The sequence below is a fragment of the Poecilia mexicana genome, unplaced genomic scaffold, assembly GCF_051168715.1.
Source record: "Poecilia mexicana isolate PSO_F unplaced genomic scaffold, ASM5116871v1 scaffold_15, whole genome shotgun sequence".
NCBI classification, from domain to species: domain Eukaryota; kingdom Metazoa; phylum Chordata; class Actinopteri; order Cyprinodontiformes; family Poeciliidae; genus Poecilia; species Poecilia mexicana.
In genome coordinates, this window is record NW_028263384.1 from 8,424,056 (window position 1) to 8,438,434 (window position 14,379).

The 14,379-nt window shown below is 40.1% G+C and overlaps 1 protein-coding gene across 2 annotated transcripts in view; it reads right to left on the minus strand.

Annotated features, from left to right (window-relative positions):
- Nucleotides 1-4,875: 4,875 nt before the first annotated feature.
- Nucleotides 4,876-14,379, minus strand: part of slc8a1b (solute carrier family 8 member 1b) — a 145,839-nt gene continuing 136,335 nt past the window's right edge. For both annotated transcript variants that reach the window (XM_088013526.1, XM_088013527.1), the window contains 2 exons: nt 11,265-11,368; nt 4,876-11,146 (listed from right to left, as the gene is read on the minus strand). In XM_088013526.1, the coding sequence (XP_087869652.1) occupies nt 10,874-11,146; nt 11,265-11,368 (377 nt within the window). In that variant the 3' untranslated portion in view covers nt 4,876-10,873. The remainder of the gene's footprint in view (nt 11,147-11,264; nt 11,369-14,379) is intronic.

The following is a 14,379-nucleotide window of genomic DNA, read 5'->3' on the forward strand; positions in this document are numbered from 1 at the left end:
ATTAAAACATTCTTAACAACAAAAGCAGAAAATCTTTAGTGCCTTATTAACCAACTCTTTATAGACTCTTAATAAAACGAATCAGTGGTAAACCCCACAACATTTTCTTAAAATGTACGTATAGCTATTTTACTGTTTCAATTTGAGTCTTCCTCTGATTTCCGTCAGAGGAAGCTGAAATGTGTGAAATAAAAAAATGTGAACCATAAAAATGAGCTGAATGCAGGCAAAGGCATAACACACACATCCACTGAAAAGGACAGTAGTGATAGCAAAGCACCTAGATAAAATTAGAGACTATACAGTGAAGACTTATGTGATGATTTGTCCCAGGAGGGAAGGAGGAAATCGGGAGAAGTATTGTCTGAGAGCGGTGGTCGACAATTCATCACAGTAATTATTTTCTGCTTATTAGAGAAACAGAGGTTCAGAACCCTTTCAGACTTCTGGCAGCTTTCTGCTCCACTTCTGAAACAAGAGAGACTCTAATGGATGCTCGTTTTACTTTAACAGAAAACAAAATAAAAGTGGTGGGTTGAGAATTTCTTTCATTTTTTCATTTAGTTGCATAATAAATCCGCACTATGACAGTTGTCCAAACAATTTCCCACACAGATATTCTCCAGAGAAAGCCAACACCTCGCATTTACTTCAGTAAATAATCAAATCTGAGCTCTATTTGGGTCCTCTCGCGACAAACAGGTTAAGTTTTTTTTTTTATTTTTTATGACAGAGCACTTATCATCTAAAATACAACTTGTCTAATAATTGTATACACGTGTAACCAGACAAATGCCTCAAATACAAAGGCTTTTGTGCTAAAAAGTTGAGCCAGACAATCAAGTATTGGCTAAAAGTACAAAAACTTACCTTAAGCACAAACAGCTCGGTGCGACGGCTTTCTTCACGTGGATTATACCTTTGTCCTTCAGTCTTGCTTTTGAAAGCCTCATAATAAACATTTAGATGTATAGGCTTTAGCTGAGCACTGACGGCTTCAACAAAGAGGAGCAAGCAGCCACGAGAAAGAATTCAGAGGCTTTTTCTCTCGTTATTCGCTAAGTGGTTCTTCATAATTTGACAGCCAACGCAGACTTTGTGACAGTTTCAGGCCACGCTCAGCATTCAGGGCCGGCCACGCGAGCACTGTTAGACTTCAATTCAAAAATCATTTCTCGCCCGGTAACCTTCGAGCGGAAGGGCCGAGCAGACGAGAACATGTCTAAAAAAAAAAAAATCCAATTTGATGGACGGCCTAACAAGTTTTTGAGCCACGACACAGCGGGGAGGTAATGAAAAGAACCGAGGCAAACACCTGCACCGACGGCAGAGCATAAAACAAGTGGCGGAGGAATCTCGTTCGGCGACGCGCATCATAAATACAGGTTCTTGAAGAAGTACATCAAATGGTCAGAGGGAAGGCGCTTGTTTATAATAAATTAGAGCAAAAGAACTTCCTCAAACAGGAAGAGGACGCAATTGGAGTCTGGAAGATAAATCACTGTGAATTGGTACAATCTATCACAGTGGCAGTGTGAAGAAAGAAAATTAAACAGCTAAAGCCTATACATTTTAGTCAGCTGTTGTGGAACAGTAGATTCTATCCTGATTGTTTAAAAAGATGAGAAACACGTGAACGACCTGTTACTTTTTGGCAAAGATCAGCCGACCGTACGTAACACAGTTTCACACTCAGGGTTTCTACTTTGAAGATCCTCTTTGATTTTCTGACTCAGGGCATTAGGTGTATATGTACATTTTGAATAAAATGTTTGTGTCTGTCAGGGCATGTCAAATTTCAAATGACTTCCGACACCTATTTCATTCCCAACACGAATCTCTCTCTCATTTTTTATTTTGTTTTTCATTTTACTTTGAGTTCTTGTTTGGTTGTCTCAGAAATATCCTTTCCTCTTGTAAAACTACAATCACAATTAGTTGGAAAATAAATGATTTAATTCCACATCTGTTACAGTACAGAGAGATTTAATAAGTCCTGTAGTCAGATGTTTTTTTCTTTTTTGCAATAGAAAAGAAGATTGCTGGAGAGAAAAGCTGCTGCAAAAGTAGCTGGGAAACAAGAAAACAACCAGCAGTAATCAGCACCGATTCAAATGTTGCTTTTCTTCTCAGACACAATGAGGGAACAAGTCAGATGACAGTCAAAGACTTTCAAGGCATTCAGACAAATGCCAGTTTTCTTGTTGGGAGTGAATAAATAAATGGAAATGCATTTTGATGTTAATGGGACGTCGAGACAAAAAAAAAAGGAGAAGAATGGCTGGCTGAAATTCAATTTAGCTCAATTCAAATAAGAACGCAGTTGAGCTTTAAAGTTAAAGACTTTCAATAAAGCCTGAAGAAACAAATAAGTCTGGGTTTATATTTGGGAACATTAGGGGATACTTTGCATAACCGTGCTATTCATTTACTTACCACACAGCAACAGTAAAAAGTGAAGACTGACGTCACTTGTGTTTTTAAAAGAACGCTCTCAAATTCAAACTGGCCCACAACTAAAATACCAGGGAGACACGTGCGTATGAACCTCACTTCTCATAATCTGTATTGCTAATGCACCGTTGATACTCATTACTGTCCTGCTAAAGCACAAAAAACAAAAGTGGCATAAAAGTTACATGCCTACGTTAAAGGAGATGTGCTGTATCAAGCAATGCTGTTGACTCAGTCAAGAGCTTTTTTTTTTGCCTCTTGTTGCTGTCAATGAGCAAAAGGTTAAAATGCTGGTTAAATGTCTTTTACGTGTCAGTGTAATGAGCCAATTGTTCAAACAAATTAGTATGCTGTTACCTTTTTAACAGTATCATGTAAGACCTCGAGGTGTATCCTTCAGTTTTAAATATTTAAATGGTATGTACCATATTGCTCCCCAATTTAGTCCCCAACTATACAAATCTTTTTAAATGGACAATTTTGTCTTTGAAGGATTAATTGCTTCCATCCACAAATGATAAAAACCAATGGCAACATTATTAAAACCTATCTAACTTCATTTGTCCATGGCGCCATTTGGAGTCCGATACAACGCCCGTCTTCTGCGGCTCTGCAATACCAACTTCATTTCCCAAAGCTCGCATCATGTTCTGCACAAGTATGCAGAAAATAAGCTAGCAAGTCTTTGTTTACTTTACTAGGTTGATGCCCTTTTCAGAACATGGCACTGGTTGGACATCGATAACTTGATCAATTCATTGAACTCCATTTACCTTAAACGGCTCAATCCATTCTTTAGTTGGCAGTTTTTATTTCCTGACCTCGTTACGTCACACATAAACCTTAAGCCATACAACTATTTACTTCATTTTTTTCATTTTTTTTTTTTTTTTTTTACCAGGCTTTCTACTTTGGACGCTGCTTGATGTTCAAAATTCTTCACAATATTTTCTCAAACTGTCTTCAGCCCCTGGCCCTTTGCTTGAAGTCTTTAGGACTTTATGTTGTCCACAGTTTATTTTGCCCATGTCTTCTCTAGGGCATCACAGACATGTAAAGTCACTGGTGACTAGAGTTTGTTGATCAGTGTTCGTTCTAAAGATGGAGCCAACACAACGCTGCTGCTTCTGCTGCCGGTTCTGTTTTTCAATGGTTCCTCCTCGCAACATCCTCAGATAGTGTTGTTGGCATTGGCATCAAATGTATGAATTTTCCTCTGGGTATAAATGTGTAGGATGTCAATAGCAAGTACACGATCCAGAGAGCGTGGCAGCCCACTGCATGCTTTTCACAGTGTTGGGTTTGATGTGAAGGAATGTGCTTCATGTGCTGCTGCTGCTGCTTCCTGTACTCGACTTGTGTGTCGAGTTCCCTCCTCCCTCAGTGCCTAAGAGGCAAAGGCAGCCAACACTGGAGGTGTTCACTTCCAGAGGAATCAAAGCGCCGTGTGGAATGTCGCACATCTCCACTCAAACCAAGCTGTCTCACACAACACGGCGAGTTTTACATCGTTATATGGGAATTTATTTAGAATTGAAGGATGTCGTTTCAAAAATAGTTTCTTTTTAATTGCTGGATTGATGCATACACACATCTCACACTATGCTCGTTGTCCTCATTGTTTTGTTTCCCTGAACAATGTGTCGAGCAACACTGTGATGTAAGGTTAATTACTCTGTTGCGCTTACAATGATTGTTTTTGGAGTGCTGCACATGTTTTGGTGAGGTACGTAGGGGGCTTGGAACCAGTTCAATGTTCATTATTTAACAATATAATTCAGTTTTCCACATGCTTATTTTTAAAGATGCAAAACAAATTTCATTCAGGTCATGATGGACTTGAAAAACCTTGAATCTTGTTTGAAATTGGGCCGGGTCGTCGAGGGAGTGTCTGACGGAGGGCAGACACGCCCTCCGTCAGACATGGACGTCGAGGGTGTCCGATGGAAAACCGTCATTTTCCATCGGACGCTCTTGACGCTTCAAACGGTTCAAATCTCGCTGTGCTAGACGCTCCAAACTCGACGCAACGACCCTCAACTCACCTCCACATAGACTTTGAATGTAAACCAGACGCTCAAAATGTTTTTGGGGTGAACGCACTGTAATGAATAAGTCAAACAAGTTTAAGTTGTAGGCGATGTCCTGCAATAAAATGACTTTCCTTTAAAGAGAGGAAAGATCAGATATTCATATATTCAACATTTCTTTTGAAAGAACATCAGATTAAATGGGGTGTCAGTTTTCTACATTTGTACTTATCGTGTTGCGTGAGATTAAAACAGATGACACTGACCGCACTTTTGTCTTCTCTGCAAAAGAGCTGGTGTGACCTTTGTTTGGTCCCCACTGTGGCTACCGGTTAAAACAATTTCAAATCAGCAAAACTGGACACACTTTAGAAAGGCAGTGGACACAAGCTGTCTTTGAAACTGGGTATCCCAAACTTTATTTTACTGGACTTATCAGAAGTACCATGGAGAGCAGTCACAGTTAGTGGCGACACACATACAGAACAACTTTCTGCCTGACCCATTGGTGTTAAAAATTAAAAACACACGTACATGCCAACAAAGAAACGAGGCATATAATTATAAAACAAACAAGAAAAAAAAACGATTATTGCAAACCTAACTTGTGTTATTGTTCCATTTTCCCAAAAAGAAAAGAAAAAAAAACCAAACAAACACACACACCAAATCAGCAAATGTGAAGTTCTCCGACTTACACCGTATTAGAGGTAAAAGGAGGACAGGCAGAGTGAATTAAAGAAAAATGTGATTTGAAGGATTAAAAATGAAATGTGAACGCAAAGGGCTTTAGTAACCAAGAAGTCTAACAGATGGTTCAAAACAAGACAGATGGGGGACTTAAATACAGACGAGCGATTCTTTGAGACGGAAAGACCATTGAGGACACATGCAGATATGTTGTGCGTAACTAGATAAAGAGGTACAAGACAGAAAATCAGGTGGGTGGGAGTCAGCATGGAGACACTGTTGAGTCAGTATGGAAAGCAGCCAGGCATACAGTACGCCAAAAAGATTGACGGAAAACGCGACGCGGCATGAAATCGACGGCAACCGCTCGACTTTAAAAAAAAAAAAAAAAAAAAAAACAACAGGAAAACAAAGGGCACAGGAAACAAACGAGTTGGTAGAGTTAAGGAAAACAAACCCATCTAGGAAAGAAAAGTCTGAATTTATGGAAAGGAGAGACAAGGCAGAGAGAAAGACAAGTTTTTAACTTCTCCAAAAAGGCAATATATGTCATTCTTGAGTGTAGCGAGTGTTCTTCCTTTTAAATAAATACGTTGAATTAATTCTCTATGGTTAGCGTATGGCCATATAGGTCATCTCACTGGTAACACTGTACAGTATATACACAATATGATTTCTTTAAAGACAAAATAACATTTAGATGTACATACAGTATTCTTCATTGGTCAGAATACAGCCATGGTATTAAAAGTAGCAAGCCATGTATTTCCCCCGCCCCCTCCCATTTTCTGCTTTTTTTTTTTTCCAAAGATTTTTTATTTTTATTTTTTACAAATAACCCATGCAACTGTCATATAGATTTAAGATATATAACTCCGCTATCTCCTCTCTCATTCAATAACAGCAGATATTGCCTTTTTCTTTTTTGAAACATAAATCTCGGTTAATGATAATGTGCAATTAATTCAGAGACTCTGCAGCTTTGTTTGAATCAACAACAAAAAAAATTAAAATGTTAGCTCTACACCAAACCGTAACCAAGAAGAAGATCAACGGAAAGATCCAAATCTGTACAACATTCAGACTTCTTCCCGTCAAACACCACAGGAATGGGATACGATTCTCTATAACTATGTACAGGCATGTCATCATTCATGCACAGTGTCAACAAGTAGCACATCGACATTCCAAAACATGGAAAACTTGGCATAGGGAGAGACGGAGGGCGGGCGAAACGGTGGCTTTTCAGGGGAGGAAGTTTAACAAAGATTACTGCCTGTGTTTGGTTACTTTTGGCAGGACATTTAGAAAGAAAAAGGGTAAGGGAATGAAAACACACGAGGACAGATAAGACTTCATAACAATACACATGCTGGGCAGAAGGAGTCCATTGTCTCACTGGCCCAGAAATCAATGTATGGCTGTAACTTCATTATTTATTTATTTTTATTTTCAACTTCGTCCTCCACATATTTTTTTTTTCATTCTGTCTTCTCTTTGTTAGCATCCTGTAATTTTATTTGTTAAATGTTGCTTTAAAGGTAGACAATAACTCTTGGTAACTTTCTTTTTCTTTTTTTCTTAAATCCCAGCAGTACATTTCTTTGCTCATCTCGTACCAGAGGGGGTGTCCGTCATTCCGTCCTTCCTTTCCCCTCGTTCCTTTGACTGTCCAGTGTTGCATGTATTTATTTCTCAGTCTGTCAGACAGTCGGTCAGTTAAGGAGTAAATTAGGCAACAGAGACATATCAACTTTTACATTAGTAGCAACATTATTAATGGTTAACAACTGATTCAACACCACTGGATTATTATTAGTTTTTTTTTTACAAGAACATTGTAATTACTGTGTAAATCAGTCAGAACAAAAAAAAAAATCTGTTTACAGCAAAAGCAACTCTGCTAGCGAAACGGTTCTGTAGCCGTTTCACTTGGCAACATGAAGCAGTGCAAGGTTTTTCCTTCATATTAAAATCTTACTATTGAACAGCAAAAAAAAAAACGCCCAAAAATGACTGCAGTCTACAGCTCATTTGTTTAATCCATCATTGCTTTTGTTTTGTGTTCTAGACTTCTTACTCGCAGGCCCAAGCCAAGAAGCTAACTCGAGCGCTATTGCAATTATTCGCTAAGAAAAATAGGCTAAAGAATAATAAAAAAGAAAAAAACAACTGTCTGTTTTGTATTTACAGTCATGACTAGCAGACTTGCTGGTTGCAGCTAAACATTTAGCCAGTAAATTAGCTTCCCCACCTTGGTTCTGATGGTGAGAACCGCTCCCGTTAGCTTCACGTTAGCCAAGGCCGCCAGTCAAGGTAGGCATATAGAAACTGTGTGCAACAATGCTGGTGTTGCAAGAGAGAACGCTCGCCTTTTAGCGAAAGAAAAACGTTTGCTTCTGGTAAAATTGTGCAACTGATGGTCTGAATGCAAAAAAAAAAAAAAAAAAAAAACTGCATTGTTGCAAGTGCTTCATTCCTGTAGACTTTCTGGAACATCTAAGAAAATTCATGTTTTGAAGTCATTTAAAGTTAATGCAGCTTCTTACATTTTTTTTTTTTTTTGCACGTGCTAGCATAACTTCATTTTAAGTTGTTTACAGTGTATAAACCTTCAGCTTCATGCCAGTGAAGAGACAAATACATAAAAATTGACCTAGAAAGGTTTAAACAACACCCATTTCCTATAGCTCCTTAAAGAAAGGTGATAGTATATTTGGTGTTTTTTGGAAAGAGATGTTGATTAGAAAACCATTTACTGGATGGGTTACAAATATTTCTGATAGAAAGATGTCCCTTTGGCAAAATAGGGGTAAACTGCCACTCCAAAGGCTTCATACGACAACTGCTGTCTAATACAGAGCTTTTCATATTCCAGAGTTGGGTTTTTTTTCCTCCGCCATTTTGTTTCATTAGCAACGCAAGTGGCTGTCTTGAGCCAGGTTGTTGGATCTTTATCCGATCAAACGTCCTCTACTATCAGCTAATTGTCTACAACTCTACTCAGTTATTTTATAAAACTTAGAACATTTATAATGTCCTTCAAAATTCTCTGGATTTACATCCAATGAAGGCCTCTGCTCGACTCTCACTGGCATCGACAATGGTCTTCGACAAAATTACTGCTAAGTTTACAACGGTTTACATCTAGTCCAGACTAATTATTTTACAGATAAAATTTAAAATACTGTTTATTGTACATCAAGTAAAAAAACAAAAAAAACAAAAAAAACATCTCACATGGGAAATACTTGCCAATTAAGTTGCATACAGTAGTGCTATAGTACAAGTGTGTGTACGCTGAGATCCTTATGGTTGTAGCTGAATAAATAAAATAACAGTCTGAAGTCTAAACTTCTCACAGTCAAATTAGGCTTATTAATATTTTGGGCTCCTTTGTTTCCTCCTGTTGATGTAAAGTTTAACACCAACATCTCGGAGGGTATGTTCACCGTTTTAATGTCTGGTTTTGGATGAGTTTTGATTAGTTTTGCAAAGTCAGGTAGGTAGAATGAACGGACAGTAAAACTAATGTGTTAATGTAATTTTCTTTTTTTTTTTTTTGTCATTTGGACCACTGCCTCTCTGCAATCAGACAATGAAATTCTTCTCTTAGCTTCCTTAGAAGTGTGGCAAGTTTTAAATTTAGTCAAAGTAATAACAGAATTTATAGGACAACCATTTGGGTCCTACGTTATTAAGTAAAACTGGACTTTTTTTTTTTCTTTTAGAATTTTACCAGTGAATCAGAGACATAAAGGTCTTATGTTCAACAGTCTGAACATATAAACAACACACTGAAATCATTTAGGCCCATCATCACCTTTGCAAGGCAACAACCTGGTTATTAAAATTGTGCATCATCCTATTTTTCTCTCTCTCATCAACTGGCTTTTATGTTTGGACTAAATATTTGGTCTTACAAAATAGACACTTATGAAAAAAATGGGAACTGCCTTGTAGTTAAACTCCGTTGTGATTCAGACTGAAGGGAGCTATGCCGTGTTATGAGTTGACGTAGCTTAAAGAAAGACCAACAGCGTTAGTCGAAATGGGACAGGACTCAAGTAGGGATGTGATTTTTATCTGAGCAAATCGAGACATTAATCAAGCACTTCTTAGTACTAGACTCAATACTTTCTCCTCTGAAGCAAAGTTCTATCAAGTAAGAGTCAACAAAGTTCATCATCATGTGTTACATTGCCCTCGCCGTTGACCAATGTACGTCTGTTCAAAGAATGATTAAACCAAAAGCCAGAATCAGGAATTAGTATTTTGTTGTAACAAAGCCCTTGATATTAGAAGTAGTCAAACGGTTCACCGAACAACCGGCACCGGGTTGCTTAGGAGACGGGATGTTGTCCAAACTTGTTTTAGAGAGTCAAACCGTGTCGAACAGATCTGACAGAAAGTCCATCAGGTTTTGCAGATATTTGCATGTATGATTTTCAATGATTTCACTGAAATATGGTTGTGGAAATCTCAACTGTGGGAAAAATAAGACGTTCCCACAGTGTTAAAAAACCCCAACAAAAAACAATAAAGATTAACTTTGATATTAATGCGACGACTATGGTTTCTCTAACAGTTTTTAACGGTAGAGTGGCCAGCGTGTCTTCTCAGACATGGCCTTATTAAAGGTAAAAGCACATTAACCCCCACCACCAACTTTGATTGAGAAAGGACCTTAAACCATCTACATCTACAGTATAAAGCAACAAGAACGAAGGGCCCTTCGAGGGGGTGGAGGGGGCTGAGGCGTGCAGCATTAACCAAGACATTCAGAACGAAATCAATCGAGTTGAAACGTGCGTCCGCCTCAGAGTATTTACACGTGCCACCCTGGCGATGATCAAAGTTTCGCCACACGGAACGGGCCCCTCCCAGAACAGAAATTCCCAATTCAGCATTTTCTACAAGCCGCGAGAGTCAAGAGGACCTCAAGTACAATAGCATTTTTGTCTTAATGCAGCAACAGCAAAAACAAGAGGCTTTTTTTTTTTCACAGTAGTTTACCATCGTCCTACCGCGCCTAAGCACATAAACACACCCTCCTACTCCTGCAGACACACAGATTGTTGTCGATACTTGGATGTGGCCGAGAATCCGGTTTGTTCTTACTGTGTGTTGCGCTCGCACTGACATTTTATTTTGGAGCTGGACAACAAGAGAATCATTGCTCCGACTTGAGGAGGTCTTCCATTTAGGCCACATCAACACACTTGGAGCACTGATGATCGGGCTGAATATTTGGAATATGTCTGATTCATCTGGGAGAAAAGACATTTTTCACATCTGTGCATGTCAGTAAGTTTGTCTTATGAGTTTAAACATGAATTTGGTCAAGACAGCTTGATGCGTGAGGATTTGTGGGGTAAGGGGAGAAATTTTTTTTTTTTATATTCCTTTTTGCCGTCAGTTGAGTAATTTCTGTAGTGGCTTTAATTCTCAAGTATGATGTCCGTCCGCGCGCCTTTGCTTCCTTTCACCGCGTTTTTAGATGCTTGAGTGCGCCTGAAAGTCCTTCACCTGTACATACATCCATTCATTTGTCATTTAACGTATTGCACAAAGGGAGGGAGTAATAGCTCAATAAGACAACCTTAAATTTCCAAGAATCCATTCCTTTATTTTCCCTTTCTTCTATCCTTCCGGTTCCTCTGTCCCACCCTTCTCTTCGGGATCTTCCGCTCGCTCTCTTAAAAGCCTTGGATGTGGCAATAGGCCTCCAGTGAGGAGAAGAGAATGTAGAGAAGCCACAGGCTGAAGAACAGCATGGTGGTCAGGACCTTCGCAGTCCGGGGCCCACCAAGCTCCCCGCCAATCTCCGGCCGCCGCCGGTACATCAGGGTGGCGACGCAGATGAAGGCAAATATGGTGAAGAGTGTGACGGAGAAAGCCAGAGTGCCGGGGTCGACCTTAAACTCGTGGCCCTTGCTGTTGTGGTAGATGGCAGCAATGGACCACGCCACCTGCCAGAAGGGGGGCAGACACAAACTCAGTGATGTGGAGCACACTTAGGTTTTGGAAAAGTGTCGATGAAAAGGCAAAAACAGCAAAGAAAAACATTGAAATTGGCTCCGTACTCACCCCGATGCCCAGGAACACATTGACAGCATTGGAGCCTGTCACGTTGCCAATGGAGGCATCTGCATACTGATCTTGTATGGCTGCAACTTTACTGGCAAATGTATCTGTGTGGAGAGAAAGAATAAAAGTGAAACAGATTGGAGAAAACTCACCATGCCACTTTTTCCATTTTAATTTTTTGGCAGTTTTACTGTAATAATAGTGGCCATATAAACTTTGGTTTAGGTCACAATCAAAAGGCTTGTGTTTAAAACTACAAAAATACTATTATTTTCACGCTTTTTCTAAAATTCTTTGAGATTTTTAGATGGCAATGGATGAATTCAAAAGAAAGAAAGAAAGAAAGAGAAAAGGAGGCAAAGGGGAGGAAGAAAGAGGTAGACTAGGAAGGAAGGCAGGTAATGAATGACGGAATAATGTGAGAAAAAAAAGAAAGACATGAAGGAACAAAAAGTGAGAACACGACGGACTGAAATAAGGCAGATAATAAAATTGGAAGGATATAAAGAAGCAATGAAGGGAGTTAGAAAGGTCAGAATGTAAGAAGGACAAATTTAAGCAAAAGGGCAACAAATAAAGTCTGAAAAATGGGGAAATGTTTGTCCATATTCTCATTTTCTTTTTTCATACTTATAACCCAGAAAATGGCAAATCAAATTTTACGATTCTCCAAATTTCCTCCAGTCTGCAGAGGAACAAGATCACTAAACTTTCCTCCTAAGGTGTTCAAACGATCATTATGAGGGGTAAAGAAAACAATAAAAACACTAATATCACTGACAAAGTACCAAACCCCACCTTGACACAGTCAAACACTGAATTTCACACCCTTCATCCTAATATACGAGCGCCACACGAAGCCAGGCACATGAAAATACACGATCCTTATGTATGTTAGAGAGCTTCAAGCTTTATGTGTTTAGTCCCACATACATCATGTTTTTACATACACCAACACACACTGCATGATACGATGAAGTCACCGCAGCTTAGCTTTAGCTTTAGTTCTGTAGTGATAATTCAGGTAAGCCTGCAGAGCCAATTTCCAAATTCAAACAGGAAAGATTAAATTAGGAAACCACAGTCTTGTACCCGTGTTGGCTGTCCGGGTGAGAAGGGATTTATTCCCCTAATCAATAATTTAGAGGGATGAATCTCCATTTTCATAGACAAACAACTTTTGGCCGGGTGGCTAAAGAGCACCCCCCCACAAACCCTCCTCCTAGCTTCATGTCTGCCGAGCAACAAAAGCTCTGAGGGGGAAACGCTCTTTATTACTTTACTGACAGAATATGTGAAGGCGCTGCCAAATCTTGACAATAGGCTTTTTGGGTGAACAAATAGCCAGTCAGCACTCTTTTTCTCTCGCTAATTAGCCAGCCGCGCGCCATTGTTGCAGGAGTTTCCATCTTGTTTTTATCCGGCCGAGGCAGAGCGAAGAGAGAAAGGCGACGTAAAAGCAGAGAGGTGAAGGAACAGAAGATGAATAAGAGCTTCCTGGCAGCGACGGCCAAGTTGGCATTTGCAATGGGATGGAAAAAGAATGGCCGGAAGGACAGCTTGCAAGCGGAAAGCGAGGGTCAAGACAACGTACTAAAATAGTCCGGCAAAGACAAAACCAGCCCTGCCTCCCAATGCACCTCGATGCTTTCAGAGACATTCCGGTTTTGCCCAACCGTGGCTCTGTTTGCGTCAAGTCCGATGTACCATAAGCCCGCACGTGTGTGAGTTCTAGGAGAGAAGTGGCCGCATAAACAGCGCTTGTGTGTTTTGTGAACGAGGCCACCTGGGTCCAATCTAATGCCATGCCTCCACCAGCTGGCAAAGGCTCGCGAGTGTGTGCTTCAGTTGCTCTTGCGAGTGCTCCGCGAGCCTGATTTGAGTGGGAGTGTGTGTGGGTGCCTGTGTGTTCAGTAGCTCACTGCATGTTTGTGCAAAGCGGCTTTGATTGACGCTGCGGCTCCTTCTGTGACAGTACGTCTCCCCGGAGAACGTCCTGCCCTTTTTCCTCCTCTACCTCGCCGTTCACCCCTTGCCTACGTCTCCTGACTCTCTCTCCCTGGTCATCTTTTCCCTGTTGTCTCCTAAATTGGAAGGAGGAGGCTTGGGAGTGATGACGTGCTCAAGCTGGTTGGGTTTTTTTTTTCTTTTCGGCTTGTGTTATTTTTTCCTTTTGCATTTTGGAGGGTCGGGGGTGTGGGGGTTAACTAATAGAGAAAAGGAATGATGGATGAATTTTGCAGTATCCTCTCTGCTTATTGTAATGCAGCAATCTGAGTATATATAGTACATCTGGGGTTACAGAATGCAGTTTGCACCTGACAAAAATAATGTATTGCAGAGGATTTGCTGGTTATTGATGAGGCGAAGTGACTGTGTGTAGCTACAAAAAACATTAGCAATACCACTGCCACTGCTGAAATAAGGATGACAATAATGCCGATATTATGTCACCGATAAACTGGTGCAGAAGACTTATGATGGAATATGCTCTGCTGTTATGTAGCAAGTGCACAGCCCTGGCAGTTTTGGTATTATCTAACTTTTAAATCAAATTGCATTTTCTGAATTGATAGAAACAGTCACATCAAAATCGGTTGAGAAATGTTTCTCGACGTAAATGTTTTTTTTTAAGAGCTATAATTCTATGAGAATTGTGATATTCTCTTGCCTCATTACTCGCCTCTATTTTCTGAATGCATACTGCCCCTTTCAAACACTGTTTAGCCCTAAACTAATTATTGCAAACGAGGCTTTTGCCAAGTCCAAACCCATTCAAGTTACCATCCCTCTCAACTCTCTCTCTCCTTTTCCTCAGCTCGGCGCCTGTTTATGCGCATCATCTGAGCTAACTGTGATACACGAGGTTAATCATCTTGGAACCGCAGCACAGGATAGGTTTTATTAACTTTAATGGCCACAGCACCAGGGCTCAGTTTCTCCATGTCAATGTGTGAGAGCTTGTTTGTGTGTGTGTGTGTGTGTGCGTGTGTGTGTGTGTGTGTGTGTGTGTGTGTCAGAGAAGCCAGGGAGGTTCTCATAACCGGGTTGGAGGCCTCGAGAAGGCGATAGCACTTTTTATTCCTGTTCTGAAACTCTGCAGACCGTGTGCACA